At 32.9% G+C, this 26,287-nt stretch overlaps 2 protein-coding genes across 4 annotated transcripts in view; one reads left to right on the forward strand and one right to left on the reverse strand.

Moving 5' to 3' along the window:
* The first annotated feature begins 3,354 nt into the window (after nt 1-3,354).
* LOC146540483 (peptidoglycan-recognition protein LB-like) lies at nt 3,355-5,909 on the forward strand. 2 transcript variants are annotated; one of them, XM_085200321.1, is made up of 4 exons: nt 3,355-3,638; nt 3,870-4,101; nt 4,680-4,798; nt 5,377-5,909. In XM_085200321.1, exons 1-4 carry the CDS (start codon nt 3,566-3,568, stop codon nt 5,613-5,615), a joined length of 663 nt encoding a protein of 220 aa, XP_085056447.1. In that variant the 5' UTR covers nt 3,355-3,565; the 3' UTR covers nt 5,616-5,909. The 2 variants fall into 2 exon arrangements, with proteins under 2 accessions (XP_085056447.1, XP_085056435.1); XM_085200309.1 differs by having other exon boundaries at nt 3,391-3,638; nt 3,867-4,101.
* A 4,112-nt stretch (nt 5,910-10,021) lies between these two features.
* LOC146540484 (small G protein signaling modulator 2-like) overlaps nt 10,022-26,287 on the reverse strand; it is a 40,734-nt gene continuing 24,468 nt past the window's right edge. For both annotated transcript variants that reach the window (XM_085207032.1, XM_085207026.1), the window contains 13 exons: nt 25,906-26,003; nt 22,820-22,958; nt 22,338-22,507; nt 21,789-21,933; nt 21,297-21,456; nt 20,754-20,940; nt 20,070-20,559; nt 19,497-19,648; nt 19,068-19,192; nt 18,453-18,632; nt 17,809-17,935; nt 17,273-17,423; nt 10,022-16,740 (listed from right to left, as the gene is read on the reverse strand). In XM_085207032.1, coding sequence (XP_085063158.1) covers nt 16,652-16,740; nt 17,273-17,423; nt 17,809-17,935; nt 18,453-18,632; nt 19,068-19,192; nt 19,497-19,648; nt 20,070-20,559; nt 20,754-20,940; nt 21,297-21,456; nt 21,789-21,933; nt 22,338-22,507; nt 22,820-22,958; nt 25,906-26,003 — 2,213 coding nt within the window. In that variant the 3' untranslated portion in view covers nt 10,022-16,651. The remainder of the gene's footprint in view (nt 16,741-17,272; nt 17,424-17,808; nt 17,936-18,452; nt 18,633-19,067; nt 19,193-19,496; nt 19,649-20,069; nt 20,560-20,753; nt 20,941-21,296; nt 21,457-21,788; nt 21,934-22,337; nt 22,508-22,819; nt 22,959-25,905; nt 26,004-26,287) is intronic.

Here is a 26,287-nt window from a genome sequence, read left to right on the forward strand (position 1 = left end):
TTTATAACATAGTATAAATACCTACTTATATATTTATATGTGTACTTGTATATATTTATTTAAAGTACACCTATTAGTAGAATAGATACAGTATGAACTATTTTTATTTTAATTCACTATAATTAAGTACTAAATCTTTTTTTAACTTAAACTTAGTTTATAGCACTAAGCTTTTACCTGGCTTGGGCTTTAGGCTTCGACAGCGCGGACAAATGAATCATAGCCAAATTATAGCAATGGATACAACCTTTCTCAATAGTTGAATTATATAACATGAAAACAACAAAAAATAGAGTAAAGTAGTTACCTAAATTATTCCTTTTTATAAATCTCTCTCTTAAGTTCGAAATCGATCTTGAGATATCGTTTTCATTCACAGATATATAAATTGTGAATAGAAACGGCATCTTAAAATCGATCTCAGACTTGAGAGCCATTTATAAATACGGATTCACTTCTGAAAATAGAGTAAAGCAGAGAGCTGCTTTACTTATATTAATGACAGAGTTACTTCTGTAATTTAAATCAGTAGAGTTTTAGTAGCATTTTAGTAAAACAAATGTAACATCTATACTTATAATAAAATTGTAATAGGATCGGTTTCTATACTTGGAAGATATTTAACAAAAATGTTATTGGGAACCTTTACTAACCTAACAGAACCCAAAACAATGATTTTTAAACTTTTTGTCTGTTTGTCCATTTGTCTGTGCGTCTGTATCGCTAATCTCAGAATCGACTTAACCGATTTAGATGCGGTTTTTACTATTACATTTTGGCAAGCTTCCGAAAACATATAGGGTTCTTCTACTTCCTGGCATTAATCCCGGCTATTACCAGGGTCTGCCTTCCTACTCAACCTACTCAACATATAGGGTTATTTTATTGCAATCGGTTCATAAATAAAAAAGCCAATCAATGTCAATTTAAAGTATTTAGTTCGACAAATTTGCTAATTGCCGTAACAGTTATTTTATACAACTGTTTTACTGAATTGACTGTTTTCAATTTCTTTATTAATATTTATATTTCAAGCGGGCGTAGCCTACACGGGCCCACTAGTTGGATAATAAATAACTTCGAGTTACAAATCGACTTGAAACTTATCAGACATCGTCAAATCAATTCTAATGGTTAATGTACAATTTTCACGTTTTTTTTTTATCCGCGAGACCGCGGGGATTAACCTCGGCACCAGATGTCTATATACATAAACTGTAAAACTTACTCGTATAATACTATCGCTATTGCCAAAGTATAAGCTGGCTGTGTTAAATTTATATAATAAATATTTAATTTTTTTCATAGTGTAGTGTATTGCGGTGTTTTTTTTTACATATTTATTCGAATTTCGTCCTTTTAGGTATGTATAGATGAAAATAATTTTGTATTATTAAAATTTTAAAACGCATAATGCAAAAGTAAAATATATATTTTTTAAATGTACTTTCGTTTATTATATTTGAATTAGGTAGGTATATATTTTTAAAGACTTATATTATTTTACTTATATGATTGTGTTATCTTTCTTTGATTGCGATATTTTTCATTATTTTCGGAGCACATTGAGACAATTTTTTAATATTAACCATTCATTACAGAATAACCATTTTTTTTAATGTCATTCGTATATATTCTATTGTTTATAATATCCATTTAAAATTAAAATAACCAATTGTCACATTTGTACTAGAACTAGAAAAATGCTAATTACACACACATATGCTAGGTCATTACTATGAATTATATACGCTCTGTTTATGAGCTCTAGAAACTTTAGACATATAATATATAGTTTTAAATAAAAAAACCGGACAAGCGCGAGTCGGGCTCGCTCACTGAGGGTTCCGTACAAAGTATTGGAGCTTTTTCTAAAATTGAAACTTAGCTTAGCCAGTACCTTTTTATCTGATACCTTACTTGAACTAGCTTACTACCAAATTTTGCAATTTTAAGGCTATTATTTTATAGGAACTTACACTTAACTACAAAAAAATCTGGAAAGTATTTCAGATTTTTTTTCCTGAATTAGTACTAGCTGTAAATGCTAGGTGTCAAATTTCATGATTCTAGGTCAACCGGAAGTACCCTATTAATTTTAATTTCCTTTATAATGTTGAAATACGCATTTTTGTTATATAAACGCCTATATCTTTTTATTGGTAAATGTATTATATCATTTTAGGTAAATGTGGCGAAACTCGACGTCGCGCTTTGTTTTTGCTTTGACACCAGAAAAAAATTAAATATATATTTAATTTCCTCGAGGCCCCCCATCCAACCCACAACCAGTCGCGTTTACGGATACATTTTGTTACTGTGCCACGAATGGCCTCAACACCAACTTGTTTTACATTATTTTACTGAAATCCCACAAAAAACATACTAATACATATTTAAATATAGTCACTCAATCAGAATTCAAATTAGGACACCGCGAAATTAATTTCACGGTAGACTAAAAGGTAAAAGATAATAATGAGATTTGGTACTCGACGGTCCTGTAGCTTTGAGTTCTCACATCCTATTTATATTAAAATATTTATGTTAGACTTATGGATTATTTATACGATTTAAACTAAAATATAGGTTTTATTAAGTATTTATATGTTTTGTAGTTATTTTATTGTTTTTGCTTCGCCTTCTATGGCTTCTTCACTTCGATCAACTATACACATACATGTATAGTTGATCGAAGTTCGCTCGCTTAAACTATATAAATAACAAAATACTTTACGTAACCAAGAAATAAAAAAGTAAGTAATCTAAAACTCGAATAAGTGAAAAGAACCAAACAAAAATATGAATTAATAATATACAGCAAATAACCACTTAAACACTAGTAGTAATTGTTCAAGAAGCCCATTTTCGGCGACCTTATCTTAAAACAATGGAATTCCAGGAAAATCCAAAATAAATGAGAAAGAAAGTAGCCTATGTTCATCCCAAGATTGTAAAGTATCTCTCTATGAAATTTTATCACAATCGGTTTAGCGATTTGGCCGTGATTGCGTCACAGACAGACAAACAGACAATAGTCGTATAGATTGGCCGTGCCTTTTTTAAATAATGGCTTAGATTCCCATTTAAGGAAATGAAATATTTTCATTTCTTCGCTTTGGTCTTCGTCGTCGAGACGAAGTGTGACGTTAGGTTCCGCCACTCAACGTGCAATGCAAGAATCTGGTGAAAAATGGAGGACAGAATATCTTAGCACTAGGGTCCCTGTGCCTACACTGCTACGAGCTTTATATTTATCTAATATTATATATTTTATCTAGTATTTCAATGAAGATCTAATAATTTTGGTAGTTATTACAGTAACACTCATATACTCAAGTTCTTCACTTATTATAAGTGCAAATAAATCTCTGATGCTAATAAGTGATAAACAAATACGTCACAATTCATAGATAAAACAATATTATGAAGTGAAGATAAGCTATATACTGTTAAACAAAACGAATGAAAATTAAACGTGTTTGAGAAATAAACAAAGAAAAATATTTAGTTCACTGAGTTGATAATTTTGCAGATAGCGACGAAAAAAGAGATTTACATTGCAATGTTGGTGCTGACTGGTGCTGTTCTACTTCAGGCGATGGCTGTCGTGATAGGAGCACCGAAACTGATTTGCCGTAAGTTGTATTTATTGTATTTTAAATCAAATTAAATCAGCTTCACGCTTTATCCCGCACACTCTGCTATTGAGGCAAAGTGCAGCACTGATTTCTGCCTCTCAACACACAATGTCTCCAGAATTCAACGGAAAATGGGAAACGGTGTGACTGAACACTAGGTTCCCTTTGCCTACGCTTCTAAACCCTAAAAAAAAAACAAAAACTAAATTTAAAAAATATTTCCAGAAGAACAAGCCGGAAACGAGGTTCCCTCATACAACTTCCCATACGTGCGCCGTTCCCAGTGGCATGCACGCTTACCTAAGTACAGGCAACCCTTATCCACACCTATTCCCTATGTCGTCATACATCATTCCTATTCACCCCCCGCCTGCTACGACACCGTCAGTTGTCAACAGGCCATGAGAAGTATGCAGAATTTTCATATGGATGAAAGAAAATGGGCGGATATTGGATATAAGTAAGTCAATTTGATGATCTGTTTTCAGCTTCTCGTTGTTTTACCCATGTAGATAGAGGGAACCTTGTGTTACACATTGGGTGTTAAGTGGGAACCTAACGCCTTTGCCGTGTTACCATTGATTTCCCCAAGTGGAATCGAACCCGCAACTTCTTGCGTTTACAGTCACACGCCCGTGCCCACAGTTTAACACAGTATCTGTTGTTATTATTGTTTTTCAATATAAAAACATATAAAAATCTATTTTATCTACATATTTTTAATCATAGATTAGATAAACATGTTTTTATAAGTAAATAAATAAGTAGACGTTATGGCGCTAGAGCACAAACTGTAAACAGGTTGTGGGTTCGATTCCTACTCGAAGAATTTAAATATTTAATATTTAAATTTCTTCTCTCTGGCTCTGGTGTCGAAGCTAAGCACGGCGTAGAGTGCCAACATTTAACACGCAATGATTGTAAAATTTGGCGGAAATGGAGAACGGAGTGTCTAGGCTCCACTGTCTATATTAAATTTCTAGATGTAAGTAAATACATTTTAAAACTATTTCAAAAAAAATTGTCTGTAATTCTTAGTTTTGGTGTGGGTGGAGACGGCGTTGCTTACGAAGGAAGAGGTTGGGACGTGCTGGGCGCCCACTCGTTGCACTTCAACAATTTTAGTATCGGTATTTGCCTTATAGGAGACTGGAGAGGTAAGTTACATTTTTAAACTATAAATCCATAGTATATCTTTTTTTTTTTATATCGAATAGGCTTGCGTTTGACCCCATCAAGTCTGGTTGATGAGATCTACGGTGGTGCACGCTTGCCTAGCAGATACCTATTCACTGTTATTTACTCTTATTACTCTTATTTATCTTATAGAAATATATTTAATGTTGACCCGTGTTATTAATAATATCAGCTTCACGCTGTATCCCGCACACAGCAGGCGTAGGGAACCTAGTGTTATGACACTTCGTTCCATATTTTCCGCCACATTCTGGAAGCATTGCGTGTAAAATATTAAATATTTAATTTCCTTGTGTGGGAATCGATCCTATAACCTCAAGTTCCTTATATTATACTTAATCGGGGAATGTATGAATGTATAATAGTTCAAACGAATATCTTTTCGTTGCCTACAAGCAACTGCCCCCGATTTACACAATTCTATTGCTTTTATAGACTTTTTCATCTACCCTCTTCTTTTCATCTACCCTCTTTTACTAGAGTTTGCTAATAATACTATAATAAAAAAATGCTATAATTTCATTTTCATTCTATTTAGATACAGCACCTCCGTTACAACAGTTGAAAACTGCACAAGCTTTAATCGCCACTGGTGTCGACATGGGTTACATAAGGAAAGACTATAAGCTTGTAGGGCACAGGCAAGTCAGGAACACTGAATGTCCTGGGGATGCCTTATACGGAGAAATCCAGACCTGGCCTCATTATACACCTTACCCATCCTCCTATCTGGACTTAGACAAGGTTTTGGAATTCTTAAAAGCTGGTAAAGTTTAGAAAATGCGAAGTTATTACAAAAAAAATTACTTATCTTATATTTATTTATACATTTTTTCGTTTTTTATTTAATTTAATTTCTTCAAAACGCAGTGCCTCCAGAATTAAGGCGAAAGTGGTAAATAGAAGTGTCTCAATGGGAACACTAGGTTCCCAGGTTCCGTGTAAAACTATTAACTACTATCGTTGATTAGTTATCCAATACAATATGTATAGAGAAGGAAAATTGCACACTTTCAAATATATAATATGTTGTTTATGTTTGCAATCAACCATAATAAATCCATAAAATTATTTATTGTTACTATAATACCTAACTACAAATGATTTCTTGCCTTCTATTATAAACTAGTAAAATATTTTACCTGACTTATGTACGTAAAATAATATCAAAACGATCGAATACTCTTAATTGTATATTTACTGGTTTAGGTTAAACAAATAGTTGAGGCCGTTGCCACAGCGGCACAAGGGTGTGACTGTAACACGACGGTTATGGGTTCGATCCCCACTCGAGGAAGTGAAATATTTATTTGCGTTTATATTTCCATTTCTTCGCTCTGGTGTCGAGGCAAAGCGCGGTGTTGAGTTCTGCCACTCACCACGCAATGCCTCCAGAAGGGTCCTCCTCCAGGTTCCCTCTGCCCACCCTGTTGTGTGCGGGACACATCATGAAGCTGATTTATTTTTATTTAGTAAAAATACAGTTTGCTATATTTATATAGAAATGGTATAGTTCCTAATTAATTTTAATTAGATGTTAAGGCTGTATAATCAAATAAAAGATATCAATGTAGATGTTTATTTTCTAAATATGAGTTACAAATACAAATTTCAAGTTATGTTGTTCCTAAATTAATTAATTATTTATTATTTTATTAATGTTCCTAAATTATATAAGTTAATTAAAAAATATATATAAAAACCAATTGTCACTTATTTTACCATATCACTTTTTATATAATAAACTTTAAATTATCAAAATATTAGCGATACAAAGAGAAAACTGACACTATTATATCAATACTAAAAATATTTAATATTTACATTTCTTCGCTCTGGTATCGAAGTTGGTAGGAAAGTCGGTAGCGGAGTGTCTCAACACTAGGCTCCCTCTGCCTACTCTCCTGCATACGGGAAAGTATTTTAAGCTGAAGAAGCATAAAAAATATGTATTAAGAGTTCGATATGGTCTTGTATATAGTCCACAAACATCATAATATTTTTAAAGTGGCACTTTAAAAATAAATGCAAATATATACTGCCATATATAAAAACAATATTGACCGTTATAAGTGTGGTTACCCGTATACTTGTCATTTATTTTCATTTTATTATTTCCTCGAATTATTATTTCATATTTATGTAAACGTCATATTAAATTTATTTATTTAAAAGTAAAAGTAATTTATTTCAAGAAATTAAAAAATATAATTACTTAGGTGTAATATAAAAATTACATTAGATAGCTTAATTGTTTTTAACACTTATTTACTCGCTCTTTAAAGTTTATAAATGACGATTGTTATAAGTTTAGGTAATTTTAAAAGCTTTTGTTAATCAAATTTATGAATTTTAATCAAGAATTGTTTATATTATCGAAGCCAGTCGTGCCAGGGACATAAATGTGTGTCTGTAAATTCATTGTGGGTTCGATTCCCACGCGAAGAAATTAAATATTTACTATTTTCATTTCCTCGCTCTCGTATAGAGGCAAAGTGCGGCGTTAATTTCCGCCGATCAACAAGCAATGAATTCAGAATTCGGTGGTGGTCTTGGCACAAGGTGCGATTTCCGTACCTGCTATCTGAAAAATATTTATATAGGTATCGTAGTACAAAAACATGAAAGAGAAAATAAAATTTACCTTTTATAACTTGAAAACATCTTTCCACATTTCAAATTATAAAATATGGTTACGCATAAAGCCCTGTAATTTCAGCTTCACGCTGTATCCCGCACACAGCAGGATAGGCTGTGCTAACCTAGTGTTAAGACAATCCGTTCCGCACTTTCTGCCGAATTCTGGAGGCATTGTCTGTTGAGTGGCAGAACTCAACGCCGCGCTTTGCCTTGACACCAGAGCGAAGAAATGGAAATATAAACGCAAATAAATATTTAACTTCCTCGAATGGGGATCGACCCCACTACCGTCGCGTTACAGTCACACACTCATACCTCTGCGGCACAACAGCCTCTGTAATTTCTCACTCATTTACGCTATACAATATAATTATTATCCTTTGAAGAACTGTTATTATTTTTATAATAAATTTCCGCAAGTTTTAATAAAACAGTTACATCTGAGGTATTTCCCTGGTGATCTATATAAACAAGTTCTTCATTGTAAATTGTTCTCATCATGGAACCAAGTGACGTAATCAAATTGACCATATATCTACGCTATAAACAAATCGGTTCACTGACCCACTTGGATGATGAATCATTTATTTGCAAATAAGATAAAAACCCCAGATTCTGAACGCCGATTTCTTTAGTATACGACTATATCAAAAGGATGCCTCATTTATATATATAACTAGAGACTTAAACGCGGTTTCACTCGCTTAAATTTATGTTATATTACAGCCACAGAATAATATAAGAAAACTTTTTAATTCCAGCGTTAAGTTCCGCCACTCAATGCGCAATGCCTTAAAAGATTCGGCGGAACGAGAAACGGAGTGCCTTAACACTAGGTTCCCTCAGCCTATCCTGCTGTATGCGGGATACTGCGTGCAGCTAACTTTTTTTAAAGACTCCTATATCCTTTCTAATACCTCTAAGAATATGTGTACAAAATTGCTTGTATAATGGCGGTTGAGTAACTAAAACGTAACAAACAAACTTACATTCACATTTATAATATTAGTATACATAATTAAGTTAATGGTATTGTGGCATACCCGTTTTCCGATATCCGCCTAATTATAATAATATAAAATATAAGATCTGAGTCACTTCTATGCATCGGGTCGTTTTTGTAAATAAGTTTTACAATCAAGAATATTTAAATTCGCGCTCAACACACTATATTTCGAAAATTCGGCGAAAAGTGGGGAACGGAGTGTCTTAACACTATATGCAGGATAGAGCGTGAAGCTAAAAAAGAAAAAAATGTAGAGCACAATCACAACACTAAAAAGTAAAAAAAATGAGAATTGTTTGAAATTTTGAAATTGTTTGGAGAAAATGAAGAAATTTTATAGCCTTTTACAAATACGTTTGTTCATTGTGTCCCACACACAGCAGGATAGATAGAGGGAACCTAGTGCTAAGACACTGTTCCCCATTTTAAACAAACAATCAAACTCTTCTGCTTTACTATTAATTCCAGTGAATTCTAGACGCATTGCGCGATGAATGGCGGAATTCAACGTCCCCCTTTGCCTCTACACCAGAGAAAAGAAATAAAAATTATAAATATTTCACTTCCTCGAGTGAGGAACTACCTTCAATCCTCACTACCTATCGCGTTTACACACTGTTGTTTGTAATAAACAAAAAAAGCATAAAAAACCGGTTTCACTATAGAAAATCTCATAAATACAAAACAATTACCTACATATATAAAAACAATATAGAGTCAAGACCTCTAATAAGTCCTTAACACAGATTTCTATTTAAGTGACGGTCACAGGTTCTTTCCCGTTTTAATTAACAGAACTTACAACATAATATATTATTAGAAGTATATATCTTTATAGTTAGTTTTGTTAGATTATTATGTATTTTTGTTCTATATTCTTCTATGTAATTGTCGTGGTTCAAATATTCCGAGTAAAATGGTGACAGATAAAATGGAACCTAAATTAGAATACAAGACTTGTGGAACTTTAGACAAATGTAAAATTTCGAATTTAGCTCCAAATGAAGGTAAAGCGCGGCGTTGAATTCTGCCACTCAACCCGCAATCCCTCCAGAAGAAGTGGGGAATGGAGTGTCTTAACACTAAGTTCCCTCTGCCTACCCTGCTGTGTGCGGGATACGGCGTGAAGCTGATGTCAGCCATTCAACATGTGACGTCTCGAATTCGGGCGAACAACAGAGAACGAATTTTAATATTAGATTTCCTGCCTAACCAATTATATGTGAAATACAGCATGAGACTAAAGGGGGCAATTTTAGTAATAAAATTTAGGTTTATATAGATGCGCGACATTGTATTCCGGTATACCTGATTACCTATCAGCAGGGTAGGTAAAGGGAACCTTGTGTTAAGACACTCCATTCTCCACGTGGTGGAACCCAACGCCATATTTTGGCCCTGGTACCAGAGCGAAGAAAAAAAATAATCATTAATTTTATTATACCAAGTGGGAATCGAACCCACAACGTTTGTTGTCAATTTTAAAGTAATACTTAAATATACCAATAATTAAATAAATAGTAAATAAAATAAAAGGTTCAATGGAAACTCTTTAATGGCGAGATGATTTCACAAAAATAATTGTTTATACAAATCGCTATAACTAAAACACATAATTACGTTCTTATAATATCGCACATGTTTACGCTATACGAAGAATGAATCGCACATGAAGATGAAAATACTTACTAATATTAAAACACATTAAAATCGGTTAGACAAAATAATCCGTAAAATTTTGATATCAAAAGTTATTTTATATTTTTTTTTTTTATTTTATCGCTCATAAAGCAGTGTAGGCAGAGGGAACCTGGTGTTAAAACACTAAGTTCCCCACTTTCCGAAGAATTCTGGAAGCATTGCGTGTTAATTTTAATTATTTCATATCCTCGAGTGGAAATCGAACCAACTTACACGTTTAAAGTCACATACTAGTGACCCTGCACCACGAATGGCCTCGATTTTATATTTTAGTAAGATTTAAATAAAGCTAAATTTGTTTTTATTAAACAAGTTATTTATCCCTGACTTTACAATGTTACAGGATAAAAGGAAATGATAATAACAAGGAAGTTCATGTGAATAAATCTATATTGTCCGGTCTCGGATAATAAGGTAAAAAAACACATTAAGGTAAATAAATATTAATCATCTTTATTCAGATAGTCTTAATATTGTGTGAATATATATTTTTTTGTTCTATATTTTTTGCACAGTTGTGAGTTCGATTCCCAATCAGGGTAAAATTATTATTTATTAATGTTTTCATGATTTCGCTTTTATAACAAGGCACAGCGTGGCGTTGAATTCCGCCACTCAATACGCAATGCCTCGAAAATTGGGCGAATAGTGGGAAACAACATGTCTCATAAGACTAGGTTCCCTGTGCCATCACTGCGATTTGCGGGAAATAAAAACGAAATATATGTATACAGGGTGGAAGAGGCAGCGCTCCTTTTACTGAAACTGCATATAGGGTAAAATATTTCAAACCCAAAACTAAAGAAATTAATTAAGGTGAGGTACCTTAATTAATTTCTTTAGTTAACAGTTTGGATGTAGGATTTTCTTTTCATTTCACGATTTTTATCCATATACATACCTGTATTTCGTGTGACGCACAATACGTGTGCGACGTTGCCGCTTTGACAGGTAAGTGTGTGCGTGCCTATGTTATACTTTATAAATGGCGTTTTATTTTAAAACGATAATTTTATTATTTATTTTGTTTGAAAAAATAACTTTTACATTTTTTATTATTTTTCTGAATTATATTAGGCTTTTATAGAGTAGTTAAAACTGGTGCTGACAATTCCACCCTATATACATACCTATGTACTCATTTCGTTTAATTTTACGTTGTAATACTTTGCTTTATTACAAGTGACAATAATATCCGGATTTTCCTGTTTATATTAAAAGGAACGCGCTGAAGTGCCTACTTCAAAAATTATCAGAAACATATTTTTGTTAAAGATATCTATATGATTTATACAAAATTATAAAGAAAATATTCATAATGGGATTTTACTTTTATCAATGAAAACACCTACAGAATAATATAATTATGTAATAGCTGTATCTAATATAAAGTAACTTTTGATATTTTCTAACATTTTTTTTTTTATTTTAAATAGGTCTTTCACATTATTATGACATGGTTGAAAAGTTTTCTAAATCTTAATAATAAAGTTTGTTACTAATATAACATTTTGGTAACATTAAAAATTTAATATCTAGCTAAAATAATATATTTTTTTAAGGTTCTATTGAACAGCAAATAAAAAAACCATTCTACAATCAATGCACATCAAACTTTAGTAAATATTCGTTTTTTATTTCATTCTTATTAAATAACAAATGGGAATTATTAAAAATGTACATCACATACAAACATTTATTTGAAAAAACATTAAATATAGTATTTATAGTCTTATTTATATAAGAAAAAACTCTAACTTTGACACCAGCGTGTTCAAAACACGTTTCATGGTAAAGCTTCGCTTGTGGACGTAGGCCTGGTAGTTACCGGTAAATGTTAATTAATATTTACTTAAGCGTATATAAACATCACAAATATTTGGAATAAAATATTAAAGCATAGACAATAAAAGCCCTAATTAATAGTAATTATAACGTCGGTTCAGAGTTTAAGCCTTAATCGATAAAGGTTCACTTGTACTGTCTACAAATAAATTATAGGTTAAGTTTTTTAACACTTTCAATATGAATTTTATTTTAATATACATAAGAAAAATCCCAAACAATAGATCTAGCAGGTTTAAACTCTAAGTCGACGATATACAAAATATCTATAATACAAATATAATAAGAGAATATAATAGCAGCCACTTATAAGCGATTCAATGTATAAATAAATATATTTTTAATCAAATATTATCGACATGCTTCCAGTAATCCATGATGTTAAGGATCTAAGCATATTTTTATCTAAATTTATTTACTTTATCGCCACCTCTCACCCTGTCCCGATACCTTTCGGGTCTATAAAAAACACAAAAATAATAAATAATCTGTCGTCAATTAATTAGTTAATAAAGTAGTAATATTTTACATAGGAATAATTAAAAAAACCTATAACTAGAAGCTAAATATGTCATGAAATTCTTAGGATACGTAAACAGTACCTATCTGATATTAGATATTTAATACATGGTAACTTTTAAGGAGGAAGGTATTCTTAATAGAAGTTTATAGGGTTAATACAAGGAATAGAATTTATTAAATAAATAAAAATTTATAACCATTATATATAACATAGGAAGGTGTTCTTTTTTAGGGTTCCGTAACCAAAGACGTAAAACGAGGCCCTATTGCTAAAACTCCGCTATTCATCTGTCCATCCATCTGTCTATCCTTCTTTCACCAGACTGTATCTCATGAACCGTGATCCTTAAACAGTTGATATATTTCTTTTGCCGCTAGGGCAATATAATAAATATTTAAGGGGCTCCCATTCATCGCACATGACTTTTTTCCTTTTTATAGATAATAATTCGGAACCCTTCGTGCGCGAGTCCGACTCACACTTCGTCGTTTATCTTTTGTTATCAATGTGAAGCAAATTTTAATTTTTACTCATTGGAAGACAAGGCTGCAAGAAATTCCTAAAGTTTTTCTTTTTGGTATTTAGTTCTTATATGGCGATACTACATAGGTTTATGTTAATACAATAAGGACATATGTAGTACAAACATAAAAATTAACTTCTATAATAACAAGTTATAATTTCACAATTAAAGATGAGTTTTTAAATATTTTTGATATGAAATATTTATTAATCTTCATATGGTCATATATTAATATTTAACATGTACATTTTTTGATATAGGAATATTAAATATTTGTTAAATAACATTAATTTTTAAACGTGTATATTATAAGGAATAGGTAAATATAATTATATAGGGATTTTTTGTATTGATACAAGGCACAAGGGGGAAAACGATATGAGTATATCGATATATTATAAAAGGGTAACAAAAGTCTAACTTAAATATGAAAAACCTTAATAGTGTGCGTCTGTGTAAACTAAATTACATATTACATACATATATACTATATATTTAAACAAAAAAAATATTTTTGTCATCTACTATAGACAATATATCTTTATTTATATATATACTATAGAAAATGATTTATTTAATCTATAATGCATTAAAATATTTTCATTTAAGTACATTAATGAATCAATGAATGTGTATAGAGATTCTATTTGACAAGTTTCTTTTTGGTTATTTAACTCGATGATGATTGAAGTCTAGATTTCGTCATAGATAACTATATTGTAAATACATGCATTAGTAAAGAAATAGGCATATAAATATTATTATTTTTAAATCGGGGATTTTTCAACGTATCTATTTTTATAAGAAGGATACAATATTACAATTGCTCGTATTACAAATAATATGCGAAACGACAATAGTTACAGGAAATTGACGCATGTTTAACAGTACGCTATGTTGAATTGCTTTGAAATATGTAGATTTAATCTGTATAATCGCTAGTCGCTATTTGTACATAGTATTGGTATTATATACATATAAAATATATATCAGCTCAAATTTTTCATATATAAAATTATAAAATTTATGATAACCTGAGCAGTATAATCCTGTATATTATTAGGTGCTTATATAAAAAAAATAAATAGTTTTAATTTGTTTTGTATAAAATAAACTTGTTAATTATTAATTCAGTAATGGTTTCAATATAATTGTAAATATACAACTCCACTTTACTTAAGTTTTAATTTGAAGCATTCTAATTAATTATTATTATATTCTACGAAAGTAACAAAAGCAACAATTTATCGTCAATAAAGTAAGAGAATACGAATAGGATCGAAACATATTTCTATATATAATTGAAAAAAAAAAATCTACACATATTACTGCCGTATAATAAATATTTTTTTTTCTAAATAGTAATAAAATATTTTTTGAAACGCAAACAAAAAAAAAACACATTAAATTTATTATAATTTAAATAGTATTAATTTATCAATCCAAGTCATTGTTTGCGACGTTTGAATGCAAAATAAATTTTGTACTAGTTAGTGCGAAACAAACATATTGTCCTTTGACAATGACAATGATTTAAATATATTTATTACATGTAAATCTATCCAGAACGCGTCATTTTACTAATATAATTATAATATTTAAACATGCATGGTTCGATTAATTAATAAATAAATAAGACAATCGGGCGAATTCATTATTTTAATTTCCAGTAGTTATAGTGATTTAACATGGCGCGAGGTTGAATTCCGCCAGTCAATACGCAATGTCTCGAAAAATGGGCGGTGTGATCGAAGAGTCTTAACTCTATATTTAATCCGATTTTTTATTTATTTTTCGACGTAAAGCAACAAAATAATTAACCATTCACCGCATTTAATTTAAAAATATACTGTTACTTTATTATGTATAAATAATATAATTATTATTATAAAATTTACCTTTGTATCACTTTGCTTTGGCTTTAGTTTTTATTTTTTTTAGCTTCACGCACATACCAGGGTTGGCAGAGGGAAACTAGTGTTGAGAAATACCGTTCCTCAAGCGCCGCCCAATTTTTGTTACCAGAACCGGCCGGCTCTTCTCAGCAGAACTGCCTTCCGAACCGGTGGTAGCTTTTTATTCATATGTTCATTCGACGATTCAAAAGTGCTTATAATAATTGCCTATTTGAATAAAGAATATTTTGAATTTGAATTTGAATTTTGAACAGAGCCAGAAAATGAGGATGTTTTATTTCCTCTGGTGGATATTAAAAGTTTAGTGACGTAATAAAAATAATATTTATAACATCAACTATGGTAAGAGTAGGGGAATTGTCTAATTACCTACTAGGTTCCCTCTGCCTTCGCTGCTACACGGGCCATTAAGCTAAAAAAACTTTGTATTTATTTAAGATTTTTTTCTACGAAGAGACGATACATCTACTTTTAATACGATTATAATGATGATTCTATTATATTTAAAACATCGATAATTTAATATTTCATGAAGACTTTCATAATTATAGGTGATACGTATCAAAATATATTTATACAATATCATTTTTTGTCATTTCCTATCTTATTGCCTTTCTAAGACGTATAGCGTAGTGGACATTGTTGTTAAGATAAAAGAAAATTTAAAAAAAAAAACTTTTTAATACTTAAATATGACTTCTTGATCTATATATTTAACACTTTTTTGAAAATCAATTTACATAAATAACTATTACAATAATTTGAAAAAATATTCGACGTAAATATAGAAGCGTTATTTTAAAACTTTTAGAATACGTTTTAATATTTTTTTTCTATAATTAAAGCAATAACACATCGATGGCGTTACGTTATCATTATTTCAATGTACACTACGCCTTATTAAGTTTCCAACATACACTACAATATAAACATTATAATATAATATATTATTTAGTTTTACTAAGAACATCGTTCGAATCGTCTATTAGAATTTAGGATATAGGTAGCTGAATCATTTAGGAGCAAATATAGCAATATTCATTTACTTTTTAAATTAAATAAAATATTTATTCGATGTTTTAACATAATTAAGTGGTTATTTTATTTTCTAATACTACACAGTCATGTGTTATAATATCTTAGTTAAATAATAAATATTATTGGCTTTAAATAACTGTTAAAAAATAACAGTTATTCCGAAAACATGTTTTATTTCATTTTCCAGATATCGATCTTAATGGAGATTGTTATATTTGCTTCTCTATGATTAAATTATATCATTTATAATTATTTATTTAATATTTGTCTAATCTAAGTATATCTTATAACTCTTATAAGAATAGTCTAGTATCATATTCTTACATAGTTACATTGGTGTAAAAAAAATTAAACTATTTAATATTAAAATTATTTAAAAACAACAATAATCATATATATATTATAGAAAAAAAATAACAACTTACTTCATCCATGATAAAATCTAATACATCGAATTAAATACTCTAAAAGTAAATATTGAGTTAGTTTTTCTTTTGATTTAAATACGTTAATTGAAAAATTTTTTTTTATTTAAATAAAGAAAAAAAATGTAACATCAGTAAAATTTCTCTTACACCAATATATTACAAGTAATTGTAACAGGTTTAAATGTTAAAATATTTACTTGTTTTCTATTAGAGTTTGAACTTGTAAAACTAGATCTCTAGCGAGAGATAGTACTGCAGAGGCGTTGTGACGTTCAGCCATTTCTGAAAATGAAATATATAATTATATTATTTGTAATGTTTTTATATTTTAATTTTAATTCTATTCCGTAGACAATATAAGTAATAAATATATTTATTTGCGATTGGTTGTAGTAAAAAATTAAAATAGTTTTTACAGTTTTTGCAGTTATTAAGGTTGCTATTAGCGAAAATGCAGGCGCTTATACTTTTTAAATGTAACACTACACGAAGTAGAATAGTGTCTTTCTATACACACAGTGGTTGTGGATTCAATATTTTCTGGAGATTGTTGAATTTAATTTACTAAAAAATATCTTTTAACTTGGCCTTATATCCTGTGTATAGCATGGCAGATAGAGGCAAATTGCTGTTAATGTGGTAAGTTTCAAGGAACGCAGTTGCTATTAATGAACAATATTATATATTTTAATATTACCTAAAGGTTTTTTTCATATATACATACTAATTTGTCATTTCTTTGTATTTAATTTTATTTTAAAATTACCAATACAAACAGCTAACCAAAGGTATAAAATAAAAACAAAATGGCTACCATTAAAGAACTTGATGATATCAGTGAAGTCCATGGCGTTAGCGAGTATGACGTCACGATACGTCTCTAGAAGCGCCAGCGCTATGAACAGCACCATGTGCTCGGAGGCAACGCGGCGCGCCGCCCATATCAATTCCCAAGCGGAGAATACCTGGTTATATTTATTTTAATTATTTTTATATTATTAATATTTGTGAGGATAGCTGTCCGTTTATGGATCGATGGCTAGAATATTTAACTTTAACTTCTGGCCAATACAGTGAAGGAAACAAAAGAGAGTTAGTTAAATAATATAACCTTTTTATTAACCATGCACACTTAAGACATTAATTATGGAAACGCATGGGAAAAAGATATTTTAAGCACTGAAAAGTCTTCTAAGAGTATTAATAAATGTGTAAAAAGGATTATCTTGGGAAAAAACGCATTAATACATAAAATTTAGAAACGCAAATTAGTAAATCAATTTTATACAATACTATTATTTTTCTTTACTCCCAAGGAAACAACATTTTTAATTATAAATAAATACTTACATCTTGATAGAGAAGCTCCCGCTTAAAATCTAGCAGGAACCAGCGATAGCAGAAGTAGAAGTGCGTGTAATCGCCGTGAGCGTGCATCAGCTCGTATAGCTCACAGTCCAGGATTTGTATAAGCGACCTGCAATACACTCGCATTAAGGAGCCTGTAAGATACTTATAGTAAAAAAAACACCTACTATATTTATAAATAAAGGTATTTTTAAGGCAATTGTAGTCCATCTTTTATAGCACTCGTTTTACATCTCAGAGAACAAGTTTAGATGTTACTGAAAAACAGCGATTATTGAAATTATAGCCTCTAGTATCGTTACTTCAGTTAGACTTTTGCTAACATTTTAAGTTCATAACATAATCTCTTATATCTTTTGAGATAGATTCCCAGATTCACGCTGTATCTCGCATGTAGCCTAGCGTTAAGACACTCAGCTCCCTACTTTCCGCAAAATTCTAGAGGCATTGCTTGTTGAGTGTCGGAATTCAACGCCACGCTTTGTCTCGACACCAGAGCAAAGAAATGAAAATATTTAACATTTCATTTCCTCGAATGGGAATCGAACCCACAACCTGTCGCGTTTACAGTCACACTATAAAAGCAACAAATATTTAATTGACTTATCTTTACTAATTCACAATACCTCATATCAGCAAAATGTGCATCCATAGCCTGTCCCGAGGGAAAGTTATCCCTGGCCCTCAGCATCAACCTTGAGAACAGCGCGTGAGCCACCGCTTCCTCCTTCATGACGACAAGCAGCGGCGCCACCAGGTCGCACATGCCTTGCATGTAACCCGTCTCCAGGTGTTCCCATACGTAGCTGTAGAAATATAATATATCAAACTTTTTAATATGATACACTCTATATTGATTTAGAACTACAATTTTTTTTAAGTGCGAAATTCGCCTATTTAAACTTCAAATTATGGATGTTCCGAAGGTTTTAACAGAACCGAAGTCGAAGTCGGAGCTTTTTGTTTTTCGTTAACATCATTAACGAAAAACAAAAAACATTATCACAAGCATAGATTTTATTACTTGTGAAGTTGTGAACCACAAAAATTCTTAAAGTGACCAACAAAGTTTCAGTACGACCACAGATTCGGCCCTTATCTGACCGAAATCGAAACTATGGTCAAAACTGGGATTTTTGGACCAAACTGGGCGGAACGGACACTTAATTTAATATAAGTCTTTGACTATATTATCATTATTGAGAGTTTTACAAACAGTTTTATACGTATTCAATACTCACGTGCACATAATATTCCTCAACTTGTCGAGATTTTCGTCAGTGAAGAAAGGATAGTTCCTGTCACATCGTTGCACATCTTTTTCAATTCGATGTAAGTTGAGCGCGAAACTCTCCACCAACTCAATCTAGAAATATAAATATAATAAAATATCATCAATTTGAAAAGTGATATACGGCGAAGACAAAACACAAACATGGAACTATGGATGTCGCGTGTTGAATGGCGGAATTCAACGCCGCGATTTGTGTCGTTACCAGATTGAGTTCATTTCAAGTTCAGTTTTGAGTAAATTCCGATCTACCGATCGGTTCCGACTACCTCACCTGTTACGCGGCAAAAATTGGGAAACTACTATCAAAATCAATTCAAAATTAGGACTTTCGATATCTCCATATCCAAATCGACCAAGGAAAACACGGACAACTCACAGAGTAAACCCCCCCATTGGAGCTGGCCGGCGACACACAGGCGGAGCGCGTGTCGGGGCGCGCGTCGGGCTCCAGCGTGTCGAAGGACGCGCCCGCTGACACCGACTCCTCGCGCACCACGCCCAGAGGACTGCGTGAGGGGCTCGCGTTGGCTGCTCATGGAAATTGTTATAGGAAATATGGCTTAGTGGTCAGAGCGGTTGGACAGAGGGAATTACAATCGCGATACGTTTATATTTTTTAGCATCAGCTACATCCCGCAAACAACAGGGAAACTAAGGAAACCTGGTGTTAAGACACTCCGTTTCTCACCTCCCGCCAAATTTTCGAGGCAATCATGTTAGAACCTATCCTGCTACATGCGGGACACAGCGTGAAGCTGAGTTAAAAATTTTATTAAGTTATGCATATATTACATCTTTTTTCAGTTTCATAATATAATGCAATAATATTGTTATTAAATATAGAAGTAAATCTTTATTATGTGTCACATTTTCACTAAACTCATACATAATACCTACTAGAGCAATTTATACATTATAAAATACTAACTAATTATTAAAAAAAACTCACCGGTAGTCCCACCAGACGCCGGTGAACCAGACGGCGCGAGATCCACAGAAGGGTTAGTTATAATAACACTTGTATGCTGACTGTGGGTACTAGGCTCGTTTTCCTCTATTTTTGCATCATTCCCGTTGAAATTAACATTAGCACTATCGACACTACACAGTAACCCTCTACCATCACCTTTAGACACTATGCCTTCAGCTAGCCGTTTTATTTCCGCTATACTTTCTCGTCTCATATCGGGATTTTCTACGACACTCTTTATATGAACCTCTTCTTCTAACTCTGAGACACTGTCTCGGCTATCCGTAGTGTCTCCATTGATTTTAGTGTCTTTTGATTTGTCTTCAGAATCCATTTCGATGTTGTCTACTTCGTCTATACTTGGTGCTCGTGATAAAATGGGTTTTTCCTTCCTTTGCTCTGCATCACTAGGCTCGGGGGATACGATCGGTGGATTGTCTGATATTACGCTACAATCGTCTTCGAATACCTGGAGGAGTTTAGTTACGTTTTAGATATTTAAATTTGTTGATCTATTAAAAAACTAATTAAACAACAACGCAATGCTTCAAAAACTAGGGAGTATTTTAACACTAGGCCCCCTCTGTCTACCCTTCTATATGAGCCATACAGTGTTAAACTGTATACAAAAACTAAATCTTAGATAGAGGTATATGCAACAACCTCTGGTTCAACAACTTCAGGTTTCTTCCCAGATGCTTCAGTCAATCTTGCTATGGACGCCGCCGTGGCTTCTCTGTCCCTTTGTCGTACAATGGCTTCTACGCATAACCACTCCGACATAGTGGTCTCGTATTGCCGACGATATGTTATGTCTTGCTCTATTCTCTCTTCTGCTGTTGAGCCGAATCTGTTGAATGATAGATAGATGAGATATGTGATAGATTAATAATTAAATATTTAATAATTATTAAGGTACTATTTTTATAACAGTTTCCATAAAAACAATTCATCAAAATGTGAAAACAATTTTACTGTCCATTTAAATTCTGTAAATAGTTTTATATGAATAGTAATTATAGCAAAAATCTAATGCTTCCATACTAAAAACTTTTAATGAAGCACAAAAGTGATAAATATTTAGCACTCACAATTTGGAACGCTAATTTTAAAACCAAGTAAATATATGCCATAAATCTCCTTTATGCTACATAATATTTCAGTAACATATTAAAAAATAATAACTGTAAATAGACTTAAACTTACTCATAATATCCCAAAAGGAACGGCCATACTTCTTTCCTGATATCATGCTGCACACCTCCATAGTAAACTATTCTGTACACCTCGTCCTGGTCGTTGATCACACCACGATTGTCCATCATGGACCGCCATAGTTCCTGTGTCAGTCCGGATTCTGCACCTTCTGTTAAGTATTAAAGCATTTTAATTATTATATACACCGACAAAAGAATGAGAGATCTATATGAGTGCCGAGTTCTCTGTTCACTTGGGGAAAAATCAAGCCCTATATTTGACTTGAATATATTTTACCACCATCAAATATGAATCTAATAAAGTTTGTACGTAAAAAAATGTCAAGTTAAATGTACAGCTCGCATTTTATCCCCACTAAACACGTCGTGTAGTTAACATTTTACTTGGTTTTCACTTTACATTCATATTTTTATGGGATTATAGCTTACAATTTAAATTTTAAATATTAATTTTACTACTTAACTAACAAAATCAACTAACCTCTCGGCACAATACTAGGATGAACAAGTCCACTGAGATGAGTGCGTACGGTGGACAGGTGTCTGCAGTACGCGAGCCACCCGTAGAACGCGCGCGATATGATTTGACGGCGCATCGTGCTGCATACTAGCTCTATTGAAGCTACCTGTGTTTGAAAGTTATTCATTTACATCTATAGATAAATACGTGTAGCATAAGCCTTGCGAAAAAATGTGCGAATCGAAGAGTAAGAAATTCGGTACAATTATAGTTTATATAGAAAAGGAGTGCAGAATGTATTTTTTAAAAATAATATGTATTATTTTATAAAATTAAGTTAATAAAATTTGTATCTGCATACTAAAACTAATGACTGGAGTACAAACACAGCTCGTACACAGAATAATACAATTCCATCAAGAGAAATTATGTTTTGATTAATTTTCAACACAACCTGTCGCCTTTAAAATAACACTCTTGTGCCTCTACGCCACAACTGGCCTTCTCACAAAAATAATTGAAAAAAAATCTGGAAAAGAAATATATAAACACACTCGTAATGTCCAATACCTCTTCAACAATAGGGTTGGGCACAGGCGCCCCATGTCCATTAAGTCCCACGGGGCAGTCCACGGACATGGTGGAGGAGTCTGAAGAGGTGGTGGAGGTGGATGCGAGCGGGCGGCGCGGCGTACGCGGCGGCGACTGCACCACGCGCTCCAGCAAGGAGTGGCGCATGGCTGGAATAAACGGTGCTGTGGGTTAAGGATCAATATGGGCTGGGAAAAGTTGGTAAACTTAAGATTTTCTGGGTGTGAAATGAAAAGTATATATAAGTTTTTAATACATTTTTTCTGCGATATATCAAATTTTCGGATTCATATAAATTGCCAAATTTCGATTTTTATGCTTAATGCAGTATAACTGCGAGTTTTTACTTTTTGACAAATTTCATAGTTCTACGTCTCTAGGTATATCCTAGTTAAAGTCAAAGACGGACAATAAAAACGCTCGTGTCTACTATTTAACTACAAAAAAGCAAACAAACATACCTTCTCTATCAGTGATAGCGTTGTTGACAATACGAAATACGTAGTCCCCGGCCACTTCTTCCCAATCAGGTTCTTCAGATTCTCCACTCTCGCACAAGCTGGGCATTGGTCGCCTTCGTATCTTACCGCGGCCGAATACCTAAGAAAATCGATTAGTATAGTATTTTAAATTCGTTTATCTATCGTATAAAATACGTCCGCCTAAGCTAAAGCCGACGGTGGTGATGCGCAGATGTTTTAATAATATAAATAGTGAGAAGTTCATGAGCGATCTGAGTCGTATTAATTGGGATTGCATATTTAGTTCTGATAATGTTAATGATAAGGTAAATATTTTTAATTCCCTTTTGATTGAGCTTTTCGATATTCACGCACCGCTAAGGCCAGTAAAAATAAAACATCTCCCTGCCCCTTGGTTAACTCAGGATATCAAGGTGCTCATGGCCAAACGTAATTCTGCGAAGTCTAAGTATAAGAAAGACCCTACTGACGCTAATCTGCAAAGGTACAAAACACTGCGGAACGGATGTAACAAGAGTTGCAGAGATGCCCGACGTAATTATATCCAGTCGTCAATTAACAACAGCAATCCTGCAAAAACTTGGAAATTTCTGAACGTGATGGGAATAGGTGGACGGCGTACTAATAACACTGCTACCTTAAATCACTGTACGGATTTAGACTCGCTGAACCGATTCTTTACCACCGTCAATTTGATGGATAACAAAACTAAAATGAAAACCCTTCACTCACTATCATTACGTTCTGGTTCTTCGACTAATTCCTTCCTCTTCTCTCCTATCTCTGCAGCTGAAGTACGTAAGCATGTGCTATCTATTAAGTCTGATGCTACTGGATCCGATAACATAAGCCGACGTATGATCCTACTAACGCTCAACTTTATTCTTCCTACCTTATGTCATATCTTTAATTTCTCTCTTTCCTCTAGTGACTTTCCTGATGCTTGGCGGCATGCACTTGTTATACCTGTTCCTAAAATATCCAATCCAACAACTTTCGCAAACTATCGTCCTATTTCTATACTCCCTTTCCTTTCGAAGGTTTTTGAGCGCATTGTACATGAACAAGTGTATCAATTCCTGCACAAAAACAATACCCTAACTCCTTTCCAGTCTGGTTTCCGTCCTGGGCATAGCACAGTCACAGCACTTAATAAAGTCTGTGAAGATATTAGATACGGTATTGACAACCAGCGAGTGACTGTACTCGTTTTGTTAGATTTTTCTAACGCCTTCAACACAGTTGACTACGATTTACTATTATCAATATTAAAATCCATTAACGTCTCCTCCAAAGCTACTGAATGGTTTTCTTCTTACCTTCACAGCCGCAAACAGAGCATTAAACTTGAAGGAAAACTTTCGTCAGTGTGCCATATCAGCGCTGGTGTGCCGCAGGGTAGTGTACTGTCCCCCTTACTTTTTTCTATATTTATTAACACTCTCGCTCCACACATAACGTCATTTCACCATCTATATGCTGATGATTTACAAATTTACACGACCGCCGCCATAAATGATATCTCTTGCGCAGTAACTAAAATTAATTCTGACTTACAAATAATCAGCACCTGGAGTAAATCGTTTGGGCTTTCAATTAATCCAAATAAGTCTCAGGTATGCGTGTTTGGTAACTCTAAGCAATTATCTAAAGCACTTTCTCCTCTCCCTCCAATTATGTTTGACAATGTTTGCTTAGAGGTTAGTGCGAGTGTTAAGAATTTGGGAATCAGGATGGACAGTACATTTTCCTGGTCGCCTCATGTCTCCGAGCTCAGCCGCAAGATTTTTTGTGCCATAGGTAGAGAGGATGGAAGAATCTCTTACCTTTAAAAACTAAAATATCTTTAGCCCATACTCTCCTTCTACCTATAATAGATTATGCCGATTCATGTTATTTAGATGTGTCTCAGCAACTGCTTGGTAAGCTTGAGCGCCTTCAAAACCTTATAATAAGATTTATCTTTGGATTAAGAAAACACGACCATGTGTCACAGTACCGTAGTCAACTTAAGTGGTTGTCAATAAAACATAGGCGCTATTTACATTCCCTCACACTCCTTTATACCGTCCTTTACCATCCTATCACTCCACCGTACCTCAAGGAACGTTTCAAGTTTCTAGGGTCGGACACCCAACACTCCCAACCCCTCCGTTCCCGTAATAACAACTTCCTTGAAATACCTATGTGCCGCACGAAATGCTATGGCGATTCCTTTACTGTGATGACAGTAAAACTTTGGAATGAGCTGCCAGTGGAAGTGAGACGGTCCCAATCGGTTGGGATATTTAAGCGGCGTCTTAAGCAGCACTATCTCAAAGTAAATACCTGAACTGACATTTTTGCTTAATCCTTTTATTTATTTGTATCTTTATTTGTTACGTATATATACGTATATTTGGTGTATCTAAGTATGTATGTACGTATGTATGTATATATTTATGTATTTGTATGTATGTATGTATGTATGTTGTGTATTTATCAGTGTATGTATGTTTATATGATAAATAACGTATTTATATTTAATAGTATCATATTTATTATTACTTTTTGCACCTTTTCGCTGTCTTTTATGTAATAAGTCCTTTCAAATGGTTGCCTGTAAGAAATCGCTTTTAGTGATAAGGCCGCCATTGCACTTTGTATTGTCTTTCTGTAATTATTGTTACTCTACTGATTCTTTGTTCATTTTAGTGCAATAAAGTATTATTATTATTATTATTATTATTAAATTCATTGAATTACCTACAGATAAACTAAAAAACAATTAAAATTAGGAGAGTTCAACATGACGTAGTTCCAACACGTAAAATCTATGGGACAAAATCCTATTAAATGTATATTTATATATTTTTAGCTACACGCTTTATGCCTCATAGTGACTTAGGGTAGGTAGAGAGAATCAAGTGTTAAAACACTCTCCGGCTCCGAATTTGAGACATTGCGTATTGAGTGGCTGAACTCAACGCCGCATTTTGTGAATTTGTGAATAAAATGAGTAAACACCACCGTGGCCTCATGAAACAACGTCTGACTGTAAGCGTCATATTTTATTAAACCCGTACCTTGCCAGTTCCTCGTTGTGACCACAGTGGCGGGTCAAGTTGACCATGTGGTAAAAGCCCCGTCTCCAAGTTACTCAAGAATGATAGCAAATGTCCTCCTGTAATAAAAAATATCTTAATTATTTATCATAAGTAGCTGTTTGTACTACCAATACCAATAGCAATTGGTATTACATAAATTAAATAAAATCAACTTCACGCTGTATCTCGCACACAGCAGGGTAAGCAGAGAGAACCTAGTGTTAAGGCACTCTGTTCCCCACTCTCTGCCGAATTCTGGGAGCATTGCGTGTTGAGTGGCAGAACGCAACGTCGCGCGTTCGCGCATTACATAAAATCATAATTTATATAAAAAATGTAGAAGCCACAAACTATATTTTAT

This window comes from Heliconius melpomene, chromosome 2 (assembly GCF_056956725.1).
Source record: "Heliconius melpomene rosina isolate 202511_hmr_F chromosome 2, ASM5695672v1, whole genome shotgun sequence".
NCBI lineage: Eukaryota > Metazoa > Arthropoda > Insecta > Lepidoptera > Nymphalidae > Heliconius > Heliconius melpomene.

Coding starts and splice junctions, on each gene's coding strand:
- LOC146540483 (XM_085200309.1), top strand. CDS start 3,566: ATGTTGGTGCTGACTGGTGCTGTTCTACTTCAGGCGATGGCTGTCGTG. Junction 4,102..4,679: donor TGGGCGGATATTGGATATAA/GTAAGTCAATTT, acceptor TGTAATTCTTAG/TTTTGGTGTGGGTGGAGACG. Junction 4,799..5,376: donor CCTTATAGGAGACTGGAGAG/GTAAGTTACATT, acceptor CATTCTATTTAG/ATACAGCACCTCCGTTACAA.